General features: G+C 41.4%; 2 protein-coding genes across 4 annotated transcripts in view; both read right to left on the bottom strand.

Annotated features, from left to right (window-relative positions):
* Nucleotides 1-29: 29 nt before the first annotated feature.
* Nucleotides 30-7,983, bottom strand: LOC310854172 (gap junction gamma-1 protein-like). The gene is made up of 5 exons (XM_083758704.1): nucleotides 7,713-7,983; nucleotides 3,353-3,627; nucleotides 2,438-2,666; nucleotides 1,248-1,922; nucleotides 30-574 (listed from the first exon to the last, which is right to left on the bottom strand). The coding sequence occupies exons 2-5, from the start codon at nucleotides 3,590-3,592 to the stop codon at nucleotides 561-563; spliced, it is 1,158 nt and encodes a 385-aa protein (XP_083614830.1). The 5' UTR covers nucleotides 3,593-3,627; nucleotides 7,713-7,983; the 3' UTR covers nucleotides 30-560.
* A 13,207-nt stretch (nucleotides 7,984-21,190) lies between these two features.
* stk11ip (serine/threonine kinase 11 interacting protein) overlaps nucleotides 21,191-22,307 on the bottom strand; it is a 74,589-nt gene continuing 73,472 nt past the window's right edge. For 2 of the 3 annotated variants that reach the window (XM_083758867.1, XM_083758865.1), the window contains exons 28-29: nucleotides 21,396-22,204; nucleotides 21,191-21,352 (exon numbers count right to left, since the gene is read on the bottom strand). In XM_083758867.1, the coding sequence (XP_083614993.1) occupies nucleotides 22,064-22,204 (141 nt within the window). In that variant the 3' untranslated portion in view covers nucleotides 21,191-21,352; nucleotides 21,396-22,063. Of the gene's footprint in view, nucleotides 22,205-22,307 lie in introns of all 3 variants that reach the window. The other variant, XM_083758866.1, reaches the window with a different exon arrangement.

Raw genomic sequence — 22,307 nt, 5'->3', positions numbered from 1 at the left:
GCACCATCATAACCCATAGGCAGCATTCTTTTTCGTCCCATTTACGGCCAGCAACATGCCTTAACAGTGCACAATGAACGCTTCCACACTACAAACAATGAAACCCCTTTCATTAGGAAGACTGTTAAGAACAAAGAAAGAACAATTAAATCACAGTTGAACAGTGAAGATATGGTATCCAATGAACACAGGGATTACTGCCAAAAAAAATGAAAGAATGGGATGGAAATAAAAGAGGGTGTAAACCAGAACGCAGCTACGGGCACTGTCAAGGTGTGGTTGTGGACCGGCAAGCTGAAACTCGAGACCCAAAGTATTTGGCAGAAGTTCAAGTTTAGAGTTGTGGCGTTGTGTACAAACGCAGCTCAGATTTGAGTCTTTTTTTCTTCTTCTTTTAGATTGGCCCTTTAATACTGACAAGGCATATTTCTTTCATTCAAACAAAAAAGGACACACTTCAGTCGCTCTCAGTGGTCTGACTGCATTCCCATATGTGCTTCCCCCATATGTCCAGGGCCAGTAGAAATGACAAGACAGACCGTCTGAGGCAGGAGGCACGCTCAGGCATGTACTCCTAGGAAAGAAGAGGGAATCATTAGAAAACTGAAATGCCAAACTCAAATCCATGACCTCTACACAGTCTCCTGTACATCACAACACACCGTTTTACACAGAAGACAGGGTGGCTACACCAATTAAACTTGGCACCCGATAGAAAATTGAAGCTTTAACTCATTCTTTAAAAATTTTAACCATTCAATGCTCTTAATGTTTTGTACTGGAGTTCTGATTCGTTTCTTTGAAATGCTACTATATAATAGTCACTGTTGGGTCTAACGGGGTCTAACGGTTACTTTTCAGGAAAATAGAAAAGGACCAATGTAGTTATTTAGTCACAAGCTCTGGCAATGTTTTTATTTTATTTTATTAACCATGTTTATTTTCCCCCAAAATAGACGAACCACAAGCTCACAATACATGCGAGCGATGCATTGTAAAGCTTGTAGATTGTCTACTTTTGATGAAGGGCATTTACGATAATTCAACGGTGACAATATCCTATACAAATTAACTGGTTCAGTTAAAGACTGGTTAAATGAAAATAAAGATGAACTAAAACATGAGTGTGTTGAATGTTGAATCCAATTACTGCACACACACCCCGATAACAAAATGGAAAATCACCTTTCACTAACAAAAGGCTCATATAGTCTTTAACATACATAATGATTTAATATTATGTGTACCTTTGTCGCTGGATTCTGCTAGTTTTTCATGAGCGAAGTTGAGCCGGTTTTGATCAGCGGCCTGCGCTGCGGCGTTGGCCTCAGGGCTGCTGCTGCGTGACGGGCTCCCCTCCTCTATCTGGTAGGCCAGGTCCAGGTGCTGCTGGGCCATCTTCATGTGTCTCATCCTCTCCAGCTCCCTGGGCGGTGGGCTCGCCCTCCCGGAGTCCCCTAGAGACCCTCCTCCCTCCCGCAGCTTGCCGTGATCCTTCTTGATGATGGCGTGGTACCCTGGAGGGGCAGCGGCGAGCAGGCCCGGGCGGCGTGCGGACGGGGCGGGAGGTCGCGGTGGGAGCGACCGGAGAGTGGCTGCGCGGCGGCGGAAGGTGTCACGAAGGCCCCCCACTCCCAGGTGGACCATCTCCAGGCAGGTCATCAGCAGGCAGAGGAAGGACACCACATACATGATCAGCAGGAAGATGGTCTTCTCTGTGGGCCGTGAGATGAAACAGTCCACGGTGTGGGGGCAGGGGTCCCGCGTGCAGATGTACGAGGGCATCACCTCGAAGCCATAGAGGGTGTACTGGCCGAAGAGGAAGGCCACCTCGAAGGAGGCGCGCGAGATCAGTTGGCACACGTAGACCTTCATCAGGCCGTCACGCTGGATGCGACGCCGGCCGTCATGCTTCATGGCACCTTGAAGGACAGACACGTGATCAGAAAACGTCTGACCTGGATAATACCATGCAGTTTTTTCATTTCACCTTTATGCTTACATGCAACCTGTGTGTGCATACGTTTGTAAATACTTGGTCAATGTACAAAACTGAACATTACCTATTATGGCAAATAGACAATCTACAACACTGTTACTTAAACAGTGGGTCAGGACCCATTTGTGGGTAATTTATGGAAGAAATTCCATAAATTAGAAAAATATTGAAGTAGTGAAAACAACCGATCTACAAGCTCACAACGCGTCATGTGAGCTTGTAGATCCGCCGTTTTCACTAGTTTGTGTCCCGGACGAATATCCAATTTCTGTTTTGTGTCACAGGCTGAAAAGTTTTGGAACCACTGATTAAAACATTACACACACACATTGTTGCGACTTTCTTTTTTTTTTTTTAAAGATTTGCTAGAAATGGGGACGGGTTAAACCAGCACAATCTGTACTAGACTTCTACGGGAGTTGAGAAAGTTCATCTTACTTGGTGCAGGTGGCGCCTTCTCCTTCTCGTGCTCGATCTCCTCAGCCATCATGGGATCGTCCTCAGCGTCGTCTGCCTCCTCGTAGTCACGGTCCGGCCTGCTGTTCACGATGGGGATCCTCTTGCGCCCGCTGCGGTGGAGTGGCTTGTAGTCCACGTCCCCCATGCGGGCAATTTTGTGCATAGCAAACCCCAGATACATGATCGTTGGTGTGGTAATCATGATGACCTGGAGAAGACGCAATTCATAAATACATTTTAGTTATATACGAGTGAATCTTTATTTCTGTGTTTTAACCACTTATGCCCCTTTTATTTTTATCCGCAACGACCAAAATAGGGATGCCAAGGTTGACCAAAGCATACTATTTTTAGATTCACTCTTCAATGAATGAAACTTGCATAATAAGCACAATTTATAAGAAAATATTTGATCTCAAGTCAAAATAAATGATTTGGTCACTTATCCCAAGCCATGTCTAAATAACCAATAAATTCAAATATTGCATCTAGTGCTGAAAGTCATTTAAGGCAAGGCATTACAACTGAAAGCATCTGTGTCACTTTAGATTTGTGGCACGCTGCAAGCTTTTACATCTGATTTAGATGTCTTAATGGGAAAAAGGTGTTATGAATGCGTTTGGGCCAACGTACTAACAGTCCTACAGTCATGAGTCCGACACCCAACCTTACAGGAAGCCACAGGTTAATTTTAACCTGCCGCGCATGTCAGGAGCCACTGGTGAGTTTTAACCCACAGCACAGGTTAGTAGTAACCGGCAGCACATGTCGGGAGCGACAATGTTGTCAAACTAATGCCTGTCGGACTGTTAGTATGTACCACATATTCCTATAGGAACCATTCAAAGTCCTACAGAAACCAGCATGCCGTTTTATGCATACAAACCGGCTCACCTGAAACGCCCAGTATCTGACGTGGGACAGCGGGGCGAAGGCATCGTAGCACACATTCTCACATCCCGGTTGTTGCGTGTTGCAAGTGAACTTGCTCTGTTCATCATGGTAGATCGTCTCGCCTCCAACCGCGGTCAGCACAATGCGAAATATTAGTAGCATGGTGAGCCACACCTTGCCCACAAAGGTGGAGTGGTTGGAGATCTCATCCAATAACCGGGTAATGAAGCTCCAACTCATGTTGATGCCGAACAGCTGGAAGTTCTAGACCAGCTCTGGGAGGAGAGACAAGCACAAAGATATACACTGGTGGTGAGATCAAAGATCAGTGAGCACAGATTTTTACTGTTGCAACAACCAGTCAAATCAATAGAGAACTGTCAGATAAACTCTTGGCCGTATATGCCTGAACTAACTCGCATGAATAAATACAAATGAAGATCCACCTCGTAATAAGAGGTTGGATCTATCATCCATGGCAGTGCTTCAAAACTTTAAGAAGGACAGACAAAGGCCTGTACTAGTCAGAAACATATTAAAAAATTAAGTTGGGGCCTGGGCCGTGGCTCAGCGGTCCAGGCACCGTGGCTGGTAATCCAGTCTGGCAGTGTGCTGCAAGATCGACTTCCGATCCCGACGGCCTTTACTGCATGTCACGCCCCCCCACACACGTCCTGTCAGCCTACTGTCTGTCCCTCCATAAAAAAATATAAAATAAAGGCGAAAGCCACAAAAAAAGTATAAAAAGAAAAAAAAAAAAAAAAAAAAGTTGGGACAGGTGATAATGACAAGTTTTGCTGAATTATTGTTGTGCATGCTTAACATGGGCCTTTGGGACACAATTCATATATATATATATATTTTTAAAAAAAAAGGAGATCAAGAGCACTGGTGAAATCAATATTCTAACCATTTCTCATCAATCCAGACCTCAGCAGCTAGAGCCAAAATCAAAGTTTAGCTGGCAAGTTGCAACTATATATGTGGGGTAAATGGTTTGGGTGGATGGGGTAAACTGGTGTAGTTAAGTTAATGGGGGCAATTCACATTTTCCCCTTCTTTGTTGTTGAGGGGGTAGCGGCACTCGAGTATATAGTGCGTGATGACTGCTATCCAATCAACTGTAACCATTATGCCAAGAAGAAAAGAGCAATCAATCTAGTAACTTCAGATCTGCAGTGTGTAAAATTGCATAATGATTAATCAAAACAGTTCAAGATAAAAAGGATAAGGAATCAGATTAAACAGGTGGGTGAACGCTTAGTATCAGAACAAAGAGGTAGAAGCGCACACCAATAGTGAGGAGGTGAAGACCTGGGGAGACAAAACTTTTAAAGGAAGGAGAGATCGTACAGCTCGTAGTCAAGATGCAAAAAACGTTTTGAACCTTTAGTATCAACATAACTTGTACAGTAACGGACTCAAAAATCTATTCATGACACTAGACTGCCGTTTGAGAGCATACAGTGAGCTGCACGCCGGTCCTTGGGACTACTTTTAAGTGTCTACATTACATAAAAGGTACATCAGATTCCCGTTTTGCCATACAATTACCTACAGTTTGTTTAGGAGACTTAAGTGCGGTCACAGATCAAAGTGAGCGTAGAGACAATGATTAAGAGATAAAAGTTGTGCTGTTGACACAAATGAGATAAAAGTTGTGCTGTTGACATCAAATCTGTTCATGCATACAGAATCTGGCAATATCCCAAATAGGATAACCGGTTAGGTTATTCATAAATATGTTAATCATGTACGCATTTTATGAATGGTCCAAAAAGTACTTATGGACCACAAATCTGTAAAAGCTAAAGCCAGCACAATGTCAGATTCAATTCTCGTTTTTTCATGATCTCAGTTAAGTGGATTGTGGCAAAAGGGCATACACTGACTATTTAAAAAAGGCAAACTCTTCACATCAAGGCACCATTTGCGAATATTACATACCCCGAAAACAATGTTAATATACAAAGCCATCAGAGTCCCTGATTGACCCTTTACATGGCATGCAATATTGCAATTCCACATGCCCCAGTTCAAGCTGTGTTTGGTTTCTTCCCGAAAACAATCTGTGATCTGATATTCAAGCTTCTCCATTTCAAGCTGTTATTTTTTTAGGGCAAAGCCTGGTTGCAAAATATCATGGGAAGAAAAGGCAACAAAAAAGAAAGCCATTGTCATAGTGAAAGGCATTATCAACTCATTGTTTAAAAAGAGGACTCAGGTGTGCTCCGATCCCCAAGTGCCACAAATAGATGGATCATGTAATATCTAGGTTACATGATAATGGCAGTTATCAAATCACACAAATAGATAATGAGGCGACTTATCGTTGGGTTTAAAGTAGGGATGTCCGATACCTTAATTTCTGTGTTAGCCGATACCAATACCAGTGTCGTGAACTCATGTTGTGTTTTAGCTAGCTATATATATATATATATATATATATATATATATATATATATAGCCGTGTGGCCAGAAACATTATGAAGTCTGTGTTTGACTGGATTGCTGAATTCTTACAATGCCCATAATGCTTTAGTGCACTTCCCCTCCTTGTGGAGAGTGTGTGACTTTGTAGTCTAGGAAGGAAGTGAGACCACATTTTCATGACAGGTTTTTGGTCAAGAAAATGGCATCATGGATTCATGGGTCATGACTACAAAGAAACATCACACAAAAACCCCAGGAAAGTGTTTGTGTCCTAAACCTCTGGTTGCAAAAGGGGTAAGTGGCCCTTTAAGGCTTCACTTCCTAGGGGCTACACAATACACATGACTCTGTGCTCTGACCAAAGCATCCCACTTAAAATGCAAACTGAAATGCAACAGTACACATTTCAGGCAAGGACAAGCAAGCATTAAACCTGACTTCTAACATGCTAGATTTAGATATAGGCCAACAGACTACTTAGCAGCTCAGCTCTTAACGAACACCTTAACCTCTGAACTTGCCAATAGTCTTACAAACTTTAGCAGCGGTACCAAGTCAAATTCACACCCCACTGGCAGATACCCACTGTAAGAAGTTTATTGTGGCCACATATTTGCCTACGTTTAGCTCTGGTCCATAGCCCTAATGACCGTTGCATGAAGGCATTAGAGCTATGGAGAGCTAGCCTACAGGTCCCACATAACTTCTTAGCCAATTGAGGATACTTGTGAACCACGGATGAATTCCTTCATGTGTACTGTGGTCTGACTTCAGTGTGTGCAGCCTGTGATTCAGATCAGCTGTCCTCTCTCCTGCATGCAGTCTGGGGGGAATGATGCACAAAAGACTAGTTCATGCTGTCCTTAAACCAACTGACAAAAGCCACGGTACGCACTGTTAAGCTTTCTTTCAACATGGGCCAACCAACAGACAATGACATTAATTAGACAATGCAAACTTGTCTCACAAACAAAGAGGGAGACTCCGGGAGGAGGGCGCACACAATGCGCATCCTGCTGACCTGACCAAAGACACGTACCTTTTTAAACAGTAGCCTGTGTGTGTTAAGTTTGCAGCATCTGGGTGCAAGCAAACACTCTTTCCACTTTGGAAACCTAACAAAAGTTTGCGTTAACGAGCTATTTGGCTTCTTAACGACTGGCCAGGCTGTGTTTGGAGGAGACTGGGGGGTTGAGGACAGAGCAAAGGAGAGTTAACATTCCACTCTTAACCAAAAGCAGAGAGCCGGATTTTTAGGGTTCAGGGAGCACTTTGAGGGCACATGATCATCTAGCCATCATGGTTCACATGACATGTTTCAGTGCTAATGATCATCATGCATGTAGTCCTCGTGCACTCCCCAAAAACATAAACCACTAATGTCCACTGAAACGATGCTTAAATTTGTTCTGCATGATGGGACCTTCTGGCATACCCTTTCTAAAGTTCCAAACGCACGTGACGTTGCAGAGTAAACCGCCTGTATCATTAACGAAATTAGCAGATCTAAAAGCTCACAGCGCATCTCCACCGCGTTGCGAGCTTGTAGTTTATAGTCTTATGTTTATCGATGAGCAACAGCCGTTTAAAGTAACCGTCGTACGACTAAGTATAATCATGTGATATCGATTGAACTGGGGGGGCGGGGGTGGTCGGGGTGATGAAATTCCTCTACAGAACGTCAAACAATACAATTTTGGGGTTGAAAGTTGAAACACAAAATAAGCGTACAAAACACTAGACAAGGTTCTTTAAGTGATTAACTGTTCATATCACTTCAATAATGTGACAGGTAGGCTACGCACGTTGCAGCTCGAGCGCAGCGGACTAGTGTCTACTTGTTAAGCGTTCGTTCAGTAGTTTGAGTTTCACAGAGTAAACTTTGATGGAAAAGCGCAATGTCTCCCAAACAACAAACAAAACTCACCTTGTCGTGTAAATGTCCGAAGATGCCGCGCAGCTGTTCAGGACACCAGGTTTGATTTAATTAGCACACTTGATGATGATGCTCACGTGCGCCTCATCACCAGCTAAACTGAACTCCCGTTTGATTCTCTCAAGAAGAATCGAACCCATCCATCCGTCCGGTGGTCTGCTGTGTGAACTGAAGAAGAAGACCCTTGTTCGTTGTTGTGCGTGTCGGGGTCCCAAACAACAAACAAAACAAGAGGCCGGCGGATTCGGATCCTGGTTCCTGAATGAGTAGTACTAGTGATTCTTCTTGCCCAGTCCTACACCCCCTCTTTTCAAGGAGGGAGGAGGCTGGGAGGGGAGGGGAGGAGGCTGGGAGAGGAGGGGAGGGAGGAGGCCCCTGTCTGGCTGAAACCTGAGATCCACATGTTTGGCTACTGTTTTGTTGTCCCCTTGTAAGTCAATTAACAAGGCCTCCTATAATGTGACCTGAATGTGACACCGGCTTTGCAAGAAGAAGTACTCACATTTGTTTCTTTAGATACAAGTAGTACCACAATGTAGAAATACAAAAGTGTTGGCATCAGGGGGTCATCAATATGTCCGTACAAAGACTTCTTGGCAATGGCAAATTGTAGATTATTTTTTACACAACATTAAAATGTTCTTATTTTGATCATAAGTCCCAGTTACTGAATGTCAACCAAAATGGACCCTCTCAGAGTTACAGACCTGTTATACTCAAAGCTAACTCTTTTGCATTTCTAGTAATTACGTTCTGCTCGTTTTATTAAAGTCTGTAGCAAAACAAAAAAAGATAAATGTGCCAGCATGACATGTGGCATCAAAATATATCATCTAATCACAGTCTACTTGCAGGTAGAAACAAGTTTTCAAAATCTGTCAAAATCTTTTCTAAATAGCAGATCTACATGCTCACAATTCATGATGCATCATGCAACAGATGTTGCATCATACAACATCATGATGCATCAGTCTTAAATAAAAAACATTTGATAACAAAAAAAACATCATCCTGCAATCATGCATCATGCCTCTGATTTGTAGAAGTATAGGCTTTACAGACTGGTTGAAACATAGAGACAGGTAGCCTATGTGGTACAGTGCTTTCAATATAGAAATATCTGTTGTGCAGGATATATAGCCTGCAACTCTTCATGTGACCACCACGCTCTGACTTAACTTAAGGTGCGTTACCCGTTCAAATCATATCACATAAATAACGGTAATGGGTCGCACACACCAAGACTGTATTCAGTAATTTATTCTTGCATTTTGGACAGGAGGAGAATAAATTACTGAAATGCAGTCTTGGTGTGTGTGTGACCCATTACCGTTATTAATGGGATATATAGGCAAGTAATTATCAACCTTTTTCATTCCTTTATTTATTTCAAGGAATCCTCATTCTATGCATTAAAGGGTTCCCAACCGTTTTATACTGAAGTACCACCTCAGAAAATATTTGGCTCTCCAAGTAGCAAGTACCATGATGTTAAAATACAGGAGCGTATACCTGCCCTTTTGTTCCATTCCTAAGCCAAATTAGCCAATAATGCTGCTGCTTTGACAAAACTAATCTAATCACTAATTCAAATCACTAATCAGCACAACTGATGATATTTCTAATGTGATGAATCCGTTCTCAATTCGTACTAGTACCACCAGTGGTAGTAGTACCAGTGGTTGGGAACCAGGCTCGGAGTGATTAGACCATTAGACCGGAGTGATTAGACCATTGATCACAGATGAATGAAAGTGATCATCTGTCTCTCCAAACTCCTCAGGAGGAGGAGTCCTCAGAAGCATCATCAATAGAGGGTATGCGCGTGACATCATCATCATACCCGGAAGTTATGCGGGAATGCCTACTGAGTGACAAAAAAACTACTTTCTGGCCTTGACAGTCCATACATTCAAACAGAAAAGTCCTATTTGATTGAATTAAATGACTTGAAACAACATTAAATTCACTTTGTCACTCACTTTGCCACTCGATTTGCCATTGACTTTATGCATGCGCATATTCATGCTCTTGATTGATTCACACATTGAGCCATATGGGTTTAATCAGACAATACATGTCCTACAGAGTCTGACATAAGGGACATTTGCGTTCTCACACCTGGCATTTGCATTTACACCTTGCGTTCCTTCCTATGAATTGAATTTGAACGACCGCAATGGAGACTTTCTTGGGTTTTACATCCTTTGAGAGTGCGTAAGCAGAGTAAACATGAACCCTAGTAGTCAACAAACAACTGGATATAGTCACACAGAGTACAGAGAACAAGTGCCTTAGTGAAACTAGGATACCAGGTAAACACCAAACCTACATCTGTCCAAACAGGATCTAAATAACATTCTTAACATTAGTGGGCAAGAAAAAACAAACCCAAATAATAAAAACATGAACAAGTAACCAACGTAGTATGACAAGAAGATGATGTGATTTGGTCCGATGTGGTCTGTCATTTAGTTCAGAATTCCTTTACTTAGTCTAGTCTCTATACTGTACCATACTGTAGGTATAATGTTAACATTGAAACTATGACCATAATAGCCATTATACATTCTGTAGTTGTATTTACTTGTTTGTGTAATAATGATGATTACAAATCAATCGTAGAACTGGGCATCCCAGGACCACATAAGTAGTAAGAACCAATGATACGTTACTTTAAAGAAAAAATATATCAAATCTCGAAACAAAAGCTGTTAAGTTTATAGAAGGCTAAAATGACATAATTGGTGGTTCAATATATTAGCAACCAAACATACACAGAAGCAACCCTCCCCCTTCCAGGTGCTTGTGCACCTGAAAATGGAGTGCCTCCGTATTTTCTTTCTAAGATAACACTGTAAAGGAGCAACATTAATTACTGAAGCTTTTAGATGAATTGACATAATCTATTCCAACCAAGGATTCATTGCACGTCTCCTACGTACAACAGATGTCTTGCTATCATTCACAGTACAGCTGTAGCCGTAGACGCTGACGCCTTATCAGCACATCCAAAAACAAAGCCGACAGGGAACTGTGGGAAACTCAGATATCTCAAAGCCAGGACCCAATGGCCAGGTAGCAGTGATTTCCTTGCCCCCTGCCTACTGATTTTCAACCCTTCATCCAAATAGTCAGCCCATGAACCCAATCACCTTCATTATTTTATGCCCCACCCAGACTTCCCACAGTCCTGGCAGTTTCTTCATACATTCAAATCCACTGATGGAAATAGTGTGTTCAATAAAATGTGTTGCAATTTTTTATCTGAAACGAGTTATAGGCAACACCTGTTAAATTAGCTAGTGTGTACAATGTGTGTAACTCACTGTGTCTAACACATTCCTTGCTTTTTTATACCCACCACACGCCAATCTAAACTGGCAGACCACTTCTGCCAACTTATAATATATACCACATGTGGTTTCGTACAGTAGTTCAGTCTACCAGTGCCCAGCATTTATCAAGGCCTTAATGGGCAGATAAAACTGTGAAATGATTTAAGAGGGAGGGCAGAGAACATGAAAGCAGATTGCATTAGGAACCGCCAGAGTTGTTAGCAACCATGTTGTACTAGTACGTAGGCCTAAGCCAATACTGCAACACGTCTTTGAAACCAGGGCTGTGTGTCGGACATGTGGGTGCAATTGTGAAACGGGTTCTTGCATGGGCATGTGCACGGCACATGTTCAGCACTGACGCTTGAAGAAATATTTACACAATCACATTAGTTAACATCCTTTTCCAATAACCCCAGTCTCGATACAGCCACAGATCAAATGAAAGAGGTTGAGTTACTTGTATTGATGCTTACTTTATCCCCCAGTTTACACCTTCAAAATAAACCATTGATTGAGAACATGCGTTTTCATGGTAGGCTACAGTCAGCCATGCTATTGGCAACATCAATAAGTAGTTGATGTGATGAATTAGGCTGTATTTGAGTCTATACGACACCTAGATGGAAGGTGTTATCAGGTTGGACTTGGACTTTTGCTTTCCTCATACCTTATACCTGTGGATTATACCAGTATATATAGCAGCATAACATTTTTGTACGTTTTTCTGAAAACTTAGGTCAGGATTTAGAAGGCGTTTTTAGAATCGTCCTCAGTCCTAAATGGGTTATACCAGTACCAACGGCTTCCTGTGCTGCTTTCAGGGGGCGTAGCTATGAGACTGTGTGTAGCATTTGAAGATAGATCGTGGAATAGTTCACTTAAATGGTATGACTCGGTTTGGATTCTGGGACTGACTAAAATGAAGATTACCTGCTCTCAACACCAAGCCAAACTAATCATCCCTAATCACTGATGTCTGGTAATAGCCAGGGGCCTATTTCACGAAACTTGGATTAGAGATTAAGCCGGGCTTTAACACATATCCTGGTTTAATATATCCTGGATCAGTGCTTAACCGGTTTCATGAAAGCTTGTTGATCTTGCCAGATTAATTTAACCAGTTAACCTGGATATGTTGAGGCTTGATTCGGTTTCATGAAAGTGATGCTACATAAGTTACCATGGAAACTAATGCTTTGGATTTAGCCTGCTCCGGACCAGGCTAACAGCCAGGTTTAACCTAATCCTGATGTCTTTACTGTTCATTACATTAAGCAGTCAAACTGATCACAAACCAATGATGTTTTCCAGATTCATTCAATTATTATGGTTTTATGTTGCCTTATTTGTATCGGTCTGCATTAAAGGACTAATTTAAGCACTATATAAAATCAAATAACCAAAATATATAGGCTGCACAACATCATGACAGCTTGTGAGCTTGTAGATCAGCTGCTTTTGGTGAATGTTCCCCATGAATAGGTTTGCTGTCGTGCAAGTGCACGGTTAAGAAGAATTATTATATTATATTATATTATTATTATTTTTTTTGTAAAAGTGAAAACCACTAAATATTACCATTACTCATTGTTTTACAACATATTACCATTGTAACGTTTCACCCACTACTAGTCCTACATACTTACACCTAGAAACCCCATTCAAACCTATTTAGGTTCATCCTACGGTGGACATGTGTGCCTGAAAAGGAATCTTTGAAATGTTTCATAGTTTTAGAAATATAGTGCTTTCAAATTTGAGACATTTATAGGCAGATAGTGGCACTTAAAAAAATCACTTTCACCTAGAAACTCCATTCACACTTTGTAAAATTCAGCTTACTGTAGAGACACATGCTGGAACTTTTTACTTTGAAATGTTTTGTAGTTTCTGAGTTATTTAACTTAAACGCCCAATGCATTCTCATTGGCAACAGCACAAACTTTGGCATGCTACATGAACCATGACCCGGCCCTGTCTGGACCACAACCCCCTTCTCCAAAGGTAGCTCCCTCAGAGGAGGGAGTTATGGCCAAATATCACAATGCGACAATATCATTATGCTTACAATATTAAGAATTCTGTTTTAAGTTAATAGTAGTGGTAAAATGTAAACTATATTTTTGGGGTAGTTAATCATTCAGTCTATCCACTATTGAGAGTATGTTCTCTCTTTAATTACAGCAGCAGTATTTATTTTAGAAGCTTAAGTCCTTGTATCAGCAAACACTCTTTCCACTTTGGAAACCTAACAAAAGTTTGCGTTAACGAGCTATTTGGCTTCTTAACGACTGGCCAGGCTGTGTTTGGAGGAGACTGGGGGGTTGAGGACAGAGCAAAGGAGAGTTAACATTCCACTCTTAACCAAAAGCAGAGAGCCGGATTTTTAGGGTTCAGGGAGCACTTTGAGGGCACATGATCATCTAGCCATCATGGTTCACATGACATGTTTCAGTGCTAATGATCATCATGCATGTAGTCCTCGTGCACTCCCCAAAAACATAAACCACTAATGTCCACTGAAACGATGCTTAAATTTGTTCTGCATGATGGGACCTTCTGGCATACCCTTTCTAAAGTTCCAAACGCACGTGACGTTGCAGAGTAAACCGCCTGTATCATTAACGAAATTAGCAGATCTAAAAGCTCACAGCGCATCTCCACCGCGTTGCGAGCTTGTAGTTTATAGTCTTATGTTTATCGATGAGCAACAGCCGTTTAAAGTAACCGTCGTACGACTAAGTATAATCATGTGATATCGATTGAACTGGGGGGGCGGGGGTGGTCGGGGTGATGAAATTCCTCTACAGAACGTCAAACAATACAATTTTGGGGTTGAAAGTTGAAACACAAAATAAGCGTACAAAACACTAGACAAGGTTCTTTAAGTGATTAACTGTTCATATCACTTCAATAATGTGACAGGTAGGCTACGCACGTTGCAGCTCGAGCGCAGCGGACTAGTGTCTACTTGTTAAGCGTTCGTTCAGTAGTTTGAGTTTCACAGAGTAAACTTTGATGGAAAAGCGCAATGTCTCCCAAACAACAAACAAAACTCACCTTGTCGTGTAAATGTCCGAAGATGCCGCGCAGCTGTTCAGGACACCAGGTTTGATTTAATTAGCACACTTGATGATGATGCTCACGTGCGCCTCATCACCAGCTAAACTGAACTCCCGTTTGATTCTCTCAAGAAGAATCGAACCCATCCATCCGTCCGGTGGTCTGCTGTGTGAACTGAAGAAGAAGACCCTTGTTCGTTGTTGTGCGTGTCGGGGTCCCAAACAACAAACAAAACAAGAGGCCGGCGGATTCGGATCCTGGTTCCTGAATGAGTAGTACTAGTGATTCTTCTTGCCCAGTCCTACACCCCCTCTTTTCAAGGAGGGAGGAGGCTGGGAGGGGAGGGGAGGAGGCTGGGAGAGGAGGGGAGGGAGGAGGCCCCTGTCTGGCTGAAACCTGAGATCCACATGTTTGGCTACTGTTTTGTTGTCCCCTTGTAAGTCAATTAACAAGGCCTCCTATAATGTGACCTGAATGTGACACCGGCTTTGCAAGAAGAAGTACTCACATTTGTTTCTTTAGATACAAGTAGTACCACAATGTAGAAATACAAAAGTGTTGGCATCAGGGGGTCATCAATATGTCCGTACAAAGACTTCTTGGCAATGGCAAATTGTAGATTATTTTTTACACAACATTAAAATGTTCTTATTTTGATCATAAGTCCCAGTTACTGAATGTCAACCAAAATGGACCCTCTCAGAGTTACAGACCTGTTATACTCAAAGCTAACTCTTTTGCATTTCTAGTAATTACGTTCTGCTCGTTTTATTAAAGTCTGTAGCAAAACAAAAAAAGATAAATGTGCCAGCATGACATGTGGCATCAAAATATATCATCTAATCACAGTCTACTTGCAGGTAGAAACAAGTTTTCAAAATCTGTCAAAATCTTTTCTAAATAGCAGATCTACATGCTCACAATTCATGATGCATCATGCAACAGATGTTGCATCATACAACATCATGATGCATCAGTCTTAAATAAAAAACATTTGATAACAAAAAAAACATCATCCTGCAATCATGCATCATGCCTCTGATTTGTAGAAGTATAGGCTTTACAGACTGGTTGAAACATAGAGACAGGTAGCCTATGTGGTACAGTGCTTTCAATATAGAAATATCTGTTGTGCAGGATATATAGCCTGCAACTCTTCATGTGACCACCACGCTCTGACTTAACTTAAGGTGCGTTACCCGTTCAAATCATATCACATAAATAACGGTAATGGGTCGCACACACCAAGACTGTATTCAGTAATTTATTCTTGCATTTTGGACAGGAGGAGAATAAATTACTGAAATGCAGTCTTGGTGTGTGTGTGACCCATTACCGTTATTAATGGGATATATAGGCAAGTAATTATCAACCTTTTTCATTCCTTTATTTATTTCAAGGAATCCTCATTCTATGCATTAAAGGGTTCCCAACCGTTTTATACTGAAGTACCACCTCAGAAAATATTTGGCTCTCCAAGTAGCAAGTACCATGATGTTAAAATACAGGAGCGTATACCTGCCCTTTTGTTCCATTCCTAAGCCAAATTAGCCAATAATGCTGCTGCTTTGACAAAACTAATCTAATCACTAATTCAAATCACTAATCAGCACAACTGATGATATTTCTAATGTGATGAATCCGTTCTCAATTCGTACTAGTACCACCAGTGGTAGTAGTACCAGTGGTTGGGAACCAGGCTCGGAGTGATTAGACCATTAGACCGGAGTGATTAGACCATTGATCACAGATGAATGAAAGTGATCATCTGTCTCTCCAAACTCCTCAGGAGGAGGAGTCCTCAGAAGCATCATCAATAGAGGGTATGCGCGTGACATCATCATCATACCCGGAAGTTATGCGGGAATGCCTACTGAGTGACAAAAAAACTACTTTCTGGCCTTGACAGTCCATACATTCAAACAGAAAAGTCCTATTTGATTGAATTAAATGACTTGAAACAACATTAAATTCACTTTGTCACTCACTTTGCCACTCGATTTGCCATTGACTTTATGCATGCGCATATTCATGCTCTTGATTGATTCACACATTGAGCCATATGGGTTTAATCAGACAATACATGTCCTACAGAGTCTGACATAAGGGACATTTGCGTTCTCACACCTGGCATTTGCATTTACACCTTGCGTTCCTTCCTATGAATTGAATTTGAACGACCGCAATGGAGACTTTCTTGGGTTTTACATCCTTTGAGAGTGCGTAAGCAGAGTAAACATGAACCCTAGTAGTCAACAAACAACTGGATATAGTCACACAGAGTACAGAGAACAAGTGCCTTAGTGAAACTAGGATACCAGGTAAACACCAAACCTACATCTGTCCAAACAGGATCTAAATAACATTCTTAACATTAGTGGGCAAGAAAAAACAAACCCAAATAATAAAAACATGAACAAGTAACCAACGTAGTATGACAAGAAGATGATGTGATTTGGTCCGATGTGGTCTGTCATTTAGTTCAGAATTCCTTTACTTAGTCTAGTCTCTATACTGTACCATACTGTAGGTATAATGTTAACATTGAAACTATGACCATAATAGCCATTATACATTCTGTAGTTGTATTTACTTGTTTGTGTAATAATGATGATTACAAATCAATCGTAGAACTGGGCATCCCAGGACCACATAAGTAGTAAGAACCAATGATACGTTACTTTAAAGAAAAAATATATCAAATCTCGAAACAAAAGCTGTTAAGTTTATAGAAGGCTAAAATGACATAATTGGTGGTTCAATATATTAGCAACCAAACATACACAGAAGCAACCCTCCCCCTTCCAGGTGCTTGTGCACCTGAAAATGGAGTGCCTCCGTATTTTCTTTCTAAGATAACACTGTAAAGGAGCAACATTAATTACTGAAGCTTTTAGATGAATTGACATAATCTATTCCAACCAAGGATTCATTGCACGTCTCCTACGTACAACAGATGTCTTGCTATCATTCACAGTACAGCTGTAGCCGTAGACGCTGACGCCTTATCAGCACATCCAAAAACAAAGCCGACAGGGAACTGTGGGAAACTCAGATATCTCAAAGCCAGGACCCAATGGCCAGGTAGCAGTGATTTCCTTGCCCCCTGCCTACTGATTTTCAACCCTTCATCCAAATAGTCAGCCCATGAACCCAATCACCTTCATTATTTTATGCCCCACCCAGACTTCCCACAGTCCTGGCAGTTTCTTCATACATTCAAATCCACTGATGGAAATAGTGTGTTCAATAAAATGTGTTGCAATTTTTTATCTGAAACGAGTTATAGGCAACACCTGTTAAATTAGCTAGTGTGTACAATGTGTGTAACTCACTGTGTCTAACACATTCCTTGCTTTTTTATACCCACCACACGCCAATCTAAACTGGCAGACCACTTCTGCCAACTTATAATATATACCACATGTGGTTTCGTACAGTAGTTCAGTCTACCAGTGCCCAGCATTTATCAAGGCCTTAATGGGCAGATAAAACTGTGAAATGATTTAAGAGGGAGGGCAGAGAACATGAAAGCAGATTGCATTAGGAACCGCCAGAGTTGTTAGCAACCATGTTGTACTAGTACGTAGGCCTAAGCCAATACTGCAACACGTCTTTGAAACCAGGGCTGTGTGTCGGACATGTGGGTGCAATTGTGAAACGGGTTCTTGCATGGGCATGTGCACGGCACATGTTCAGCACTGACGCTTGAAGAAATATTTACACAATCACATTAGTTAACATCCTTTTCCAATAACCCCAGTCTCGATACAGCCACAGATCAAATGAAAGAGGTTGAGTTACTTGTATTGATGCTTACTTTATCCCCCAGTTTACACCTTCAAAATAAACCATTGATTGAGAACATGCGTTTTCATGGTAGGCTACAGTCAGCCATGCTATTGGCAACATCAATAAGTAGTTGATGTGATGAATTAGGCTGTATTTGAGTCTATACGACACCTAGATGGAAGGTGTTATCAGGTTGGACTTGGACTTTTGCTTTCCTCATACCTTATACCTGTGGATTATACCAGTATATATAGCAGCATAACATTTTTGTACGTTTTTCTGAAAACTTAGGTCAGGATTTAGAAGGCGTTTTTAGAATCGTCCTCAGTCCTAAATGGGTTATACCAGTACCAACGGCTTCCTGTGCTGCTTTCAGGGGGCGTAGCTATGAGACTGTGTGTAGCATTTGAAGATAGATCGTGGAATAGTTCACTTAAATGGTATGACTCGGTTTGGATTCTGGGACTGACTAAAATGAAGATTACCTGCTCTCAACACCAAGCCAAACTAATCATCCCTAATCACTGATGTCTGGTAATAGCCAGGGGCCTATTTCACGAAACTTGGATTAGAGATTAAGCCGGGCTTTAACACATATCCTGGTTTAATATATCCTGGATCAGTGCTTAACCGGTTTCATGAAAGCTTGTTGATCTTGCCAGATTAATTTAACCAGTTAACCTGGATATGTTGAGGCTTGATTCGGTTTCATGAAAGTGATGCTACATAAGTTACCATGGAAACTAATGCTTTGGATTTAGCCTGCTCCGGACCAGGCTAACAGCCAGGTTTAACCTAATCCTGATGTCTTTACTGTTCATTACATTAAGCAGTCAAACTGATCACAAACCAATGATGTTTTCCAGATTCATTCAATTATTATGGTTTTATGTTGCCTTATTTGTATCGGTCTGCATTAAAGGACTAATTTAAGCACTATATAAAATCAAATAACCAAAATATATAGGCTGCACAACATCATGACAGCTTGTGAGCTTGTAGATCAGCTGCTTTTGGTGAATGTTCCCCATGAATAGGTTTGCTGTCGTGCAAGTGCACGGTTAAGAAGAATTATTATATTATATTATATTATTATTATTTTTTTTGTAAAAGTGAAAACCACTAAATATTACCATTACTCATTGTTTTACAACATATTACCATTGTAACGTTTCACCCACTACTAGTCCTACATACTTACACCTAGAAACCCCATTCAAACCTATTTAGGTTCATCCTACGGTGGACATGTGTGCCTGAAAAGGAATCTTTGAAATGTTTCATAGTTTTAGAAATATAGTGCTTTCAAATTTGAGACATTTATAGGCAGATAGTGGCACTTAAAAAAATCACTTTCACCTAGAAACTCCATTCACACTTTGTAAAATTCAGCTTACTGTAGAGACACATGCTGGAACTTTTTACTTTGAAATGTTTTGTAGTTTCTGAGTTATTTAACTTAAACGCCCAATGCATTCTCATTGGCAACAGCACAAACTTTGGCATGCTACATGAACCATGACCCGGCCCTGTCTGGACCACAACCCCCTTCTCCAAAGGTAGCTCCCTCAGAGGAGGGAGTTATGGCCAAATATCACAATGCGACAATATCATTATGCTTACAATATTAAGAATTCTGTTTTAAGTTAATAGTAGTGGTAAAATGTAAACTATATTTTTGGGGTAGTTAATCATTCAGTCTATCCACTATTGAGAGTATGTTCTCTCTTTAATTACAGCAGCAGTATTTATTTTAGAAGCTTAAGTCCTTGTATCAGTAAGTCTTGAATAGATTAGTAAAGATAATGAGATATACAGAAGGGGGCTGTAATGCAACTATTAAGGATGCAAACTGCCTTAATACCCCATGAAGAAGAAGGATCAGTAAATCTGTGATCCACATAAGGAGTCTAGAGACAAAAAGCCAGACTGTCTATTAAGCCTGGCTTGCTGATCCCGGCTCGCCAAATCCACCAATTCTGAGCCTCGCTTGGCTTTAGTGGAACGGAATAAACCAGGCTATAAAGATCAGGATTTAAAAAGCCTGGCTTTGGCCTAAATCCTGGATTAGTTAATCCAAGTTTCGTGAAATAGGCCCCAGGATATCTGCAAAAATAAATAAATAAACACAAAACACAACACATGACAGAATACAATTGAATTAATTCAATTAATTATACATCAGATTGTTTTATTCATTTGTATAAAAAGGTAGAAAAAACCCCTCTTTTTGCTTGATCTACAGTCTACACACTGTATTACGAAAACAAACACTGTTAACAAATAATTTAAGCGACACGTACACACTGTTTCTTCTATTTGGATTTTAACATAACCCGTTTGCTGAGCTCGGGTGCTTCTGTATGGTAGCACAGGCAGCATTAGCAGAGCACACCACAAATAAGCAGCACACGGTTACAAACATTTAAATGTTACACACGGTTACACAAATCAACTGCATTTCTGACATTAAAACATTGTACACCTTAAAATCCAGTGTTTCATTTAACTCTGAAGTACAGAGTAAAAAAAAACATCTCTGGATTTTCCTGTGTAAACAATTGTTATCTGCGACAAATCTCATTGAAAATGTCCTGCTGTTCTGAATTTTATGAGAACAAACAAAAGATAGAAAGACAAACTGTCAGAAAGCTTAAACCACAAACTGGTATGATTCCTATGCATTAGCAGTTGCTTATGGTATATTTTCCCTTCTAAACCTTGAACCCTAAATAACAGTCAGACAATATATACTTTTTAAATACTTTTCCAGATGTTTCGTGCACATCTTCCCCTCTCAGTAAATTCCCCAAATTGTCATCAAACAGATTTTCCAGACGTTTCCAGACCACCGCCTCCCCTCATAGGAAACCCTATGAGTCCAGTGTGGCTACCAGGAGTTTGTGTAGCTTTGCCCTTCTGGTATCCTGTTTCATATATATATATAATCACAATCACACTGTACACAATTGCAGGGGTTCTCAACGTTTTTGGCAAGGGGACCCCCGGAAATGCTTTGGCCATGTCTCGCGACCCCCGCCCCCTCCCCACCCCCAATACAAATTGACCACTACAATAACCTTAATAATAGAGAAAATACATAAATAAACAAATAAATACTTCAACCAGATATAATCATTAAGGAAAGTTTATGCATGTACTATGTAAACTCTTAATTTCCATTTCCAGCAATTCAGTTGCGAACCCCCCCCCCCCCCCCCCCCCCCCAAAAAAAAACACTTTGGTGACCCCTGAGGGGGGGTGAGAACCCCTGCGCTATTGTACAATAAGACACTGGCTCTCAACGGGTTCATTTGGATCCCTGCTGTGCCTCGGACTGATCAGTGCTACAGTATAAGATTGGATGGAAAATATGTGTGTTAAAAGAAAACCTGGACGGATGGCGACTGAACTCCATGTGTGTTAAAAGAAAACCTGGACGGATGGCGACTGAACTCCATGTGTGTTAAAAGAAAACCTGGAAGGATGAACTCCTAAGCTTGTGTTGAGCGTGTGATGTCACAGCTCACTGCACCCCCAAGGCTGGCGGGGCCACAGTCTGCAAAGCCGAAAATAGCAAATCTACAAGCTCACAGCGCGGCATAGCACGACACGTTGTGAACTTGTAGATCGGCAATTTCCTGCATCTCTACACTGTCATACGACGCGCAAGTCAAACTTAATGGCCGGAATGGACCAAAAGTATGCACACACTCACATACGTAGACGCACGCACGCACATGCACACAGCCACACACACACACACACACACACACACACACACACACACACACACACACACACACACACACACGCACACACGCACGCACACGCTTCATTCTAGGTTGAGGCTCCAGTATCACATAAATATGCATTTACATTTTTTAGAACGTGGTTGCAGCTGAGGGGCAAACTAAGGCAAAGTCACACTCCTTTTCTCGTCGGATATGAAAGTTTATGTGCTTGTCCACCCTGTGGGGCGAGTGCAATAAGAGTAGTTGGCATAAAAGCAAAAGACAAATGTGGACAATAAAAATAACGTAACCAGGGCGTGCGATGAAAAATATAAAAAATAGAAGCCCACATCTTTCACTGTGCTGCCGAGTCTACTGACGCACAAGAACACACGTCATTTCAGGTGCCTCGTCATGTTGTGGTGTCTTGCATGCTCGTGGTGAGCTTGACGCCGAACATGGCTTCCCAGCGCGCCCTCACCCAGTCCAGCAGACCCAGGGTCATCTCGCCGCCCTCCGAGCGCACGCACCACACCTTCTCCTGCTTCACAATCTGCCGGGGCCAAGCAAGACACGACACGGACGCAAAGGAAAGGTCATTAACCGAGGAGATTGTAGAGATTTTGCCCAAATTGTACATTTTCACATGGGGTCCG

This window comes from Protomyctophum parallelum (assembly GCF_964188405.1).
Source record: "Protomyctophum parallelum genome assembly, chromosome: 23".
In the NCBI taxonomy this organism is placed as follows: Eukaryota; Metazoa; Chordata; class Actinopteri; order Myctophiformes; family Myctophidae; genus Protomyctophum; species Protomyctophum parallelum.
Note: the sequence above shows the minus strand (reverse complement) of the source record. Positions and strands in the feature narration are given on the sequence as shown.

Bases quoted from the DNA above. Each gene is read 5' to 3' on its own strand.
- LOC310854172 (XM_083758704.1), bottom strand. From the start codon at position 3,592: ATGAGTTGGAGCTTCATTACCCGGTTATTGGATGAGATCTCCAACCAC. The intron at 2,667-3,352 runs GTGAGCCGGTTT...CGTCTTCTCCAG, and splicing joins TCAGATACTGGGCGTTTCAG to GTCATCATGATTACCACACC. The intron at 1,923-2,437 runs GTAAGATGAACT...CTGTCCTTCAAG, and splicing joins GAAGGCGCCACCTGCACCAA to GTGCCATGAAGCATGACGGC.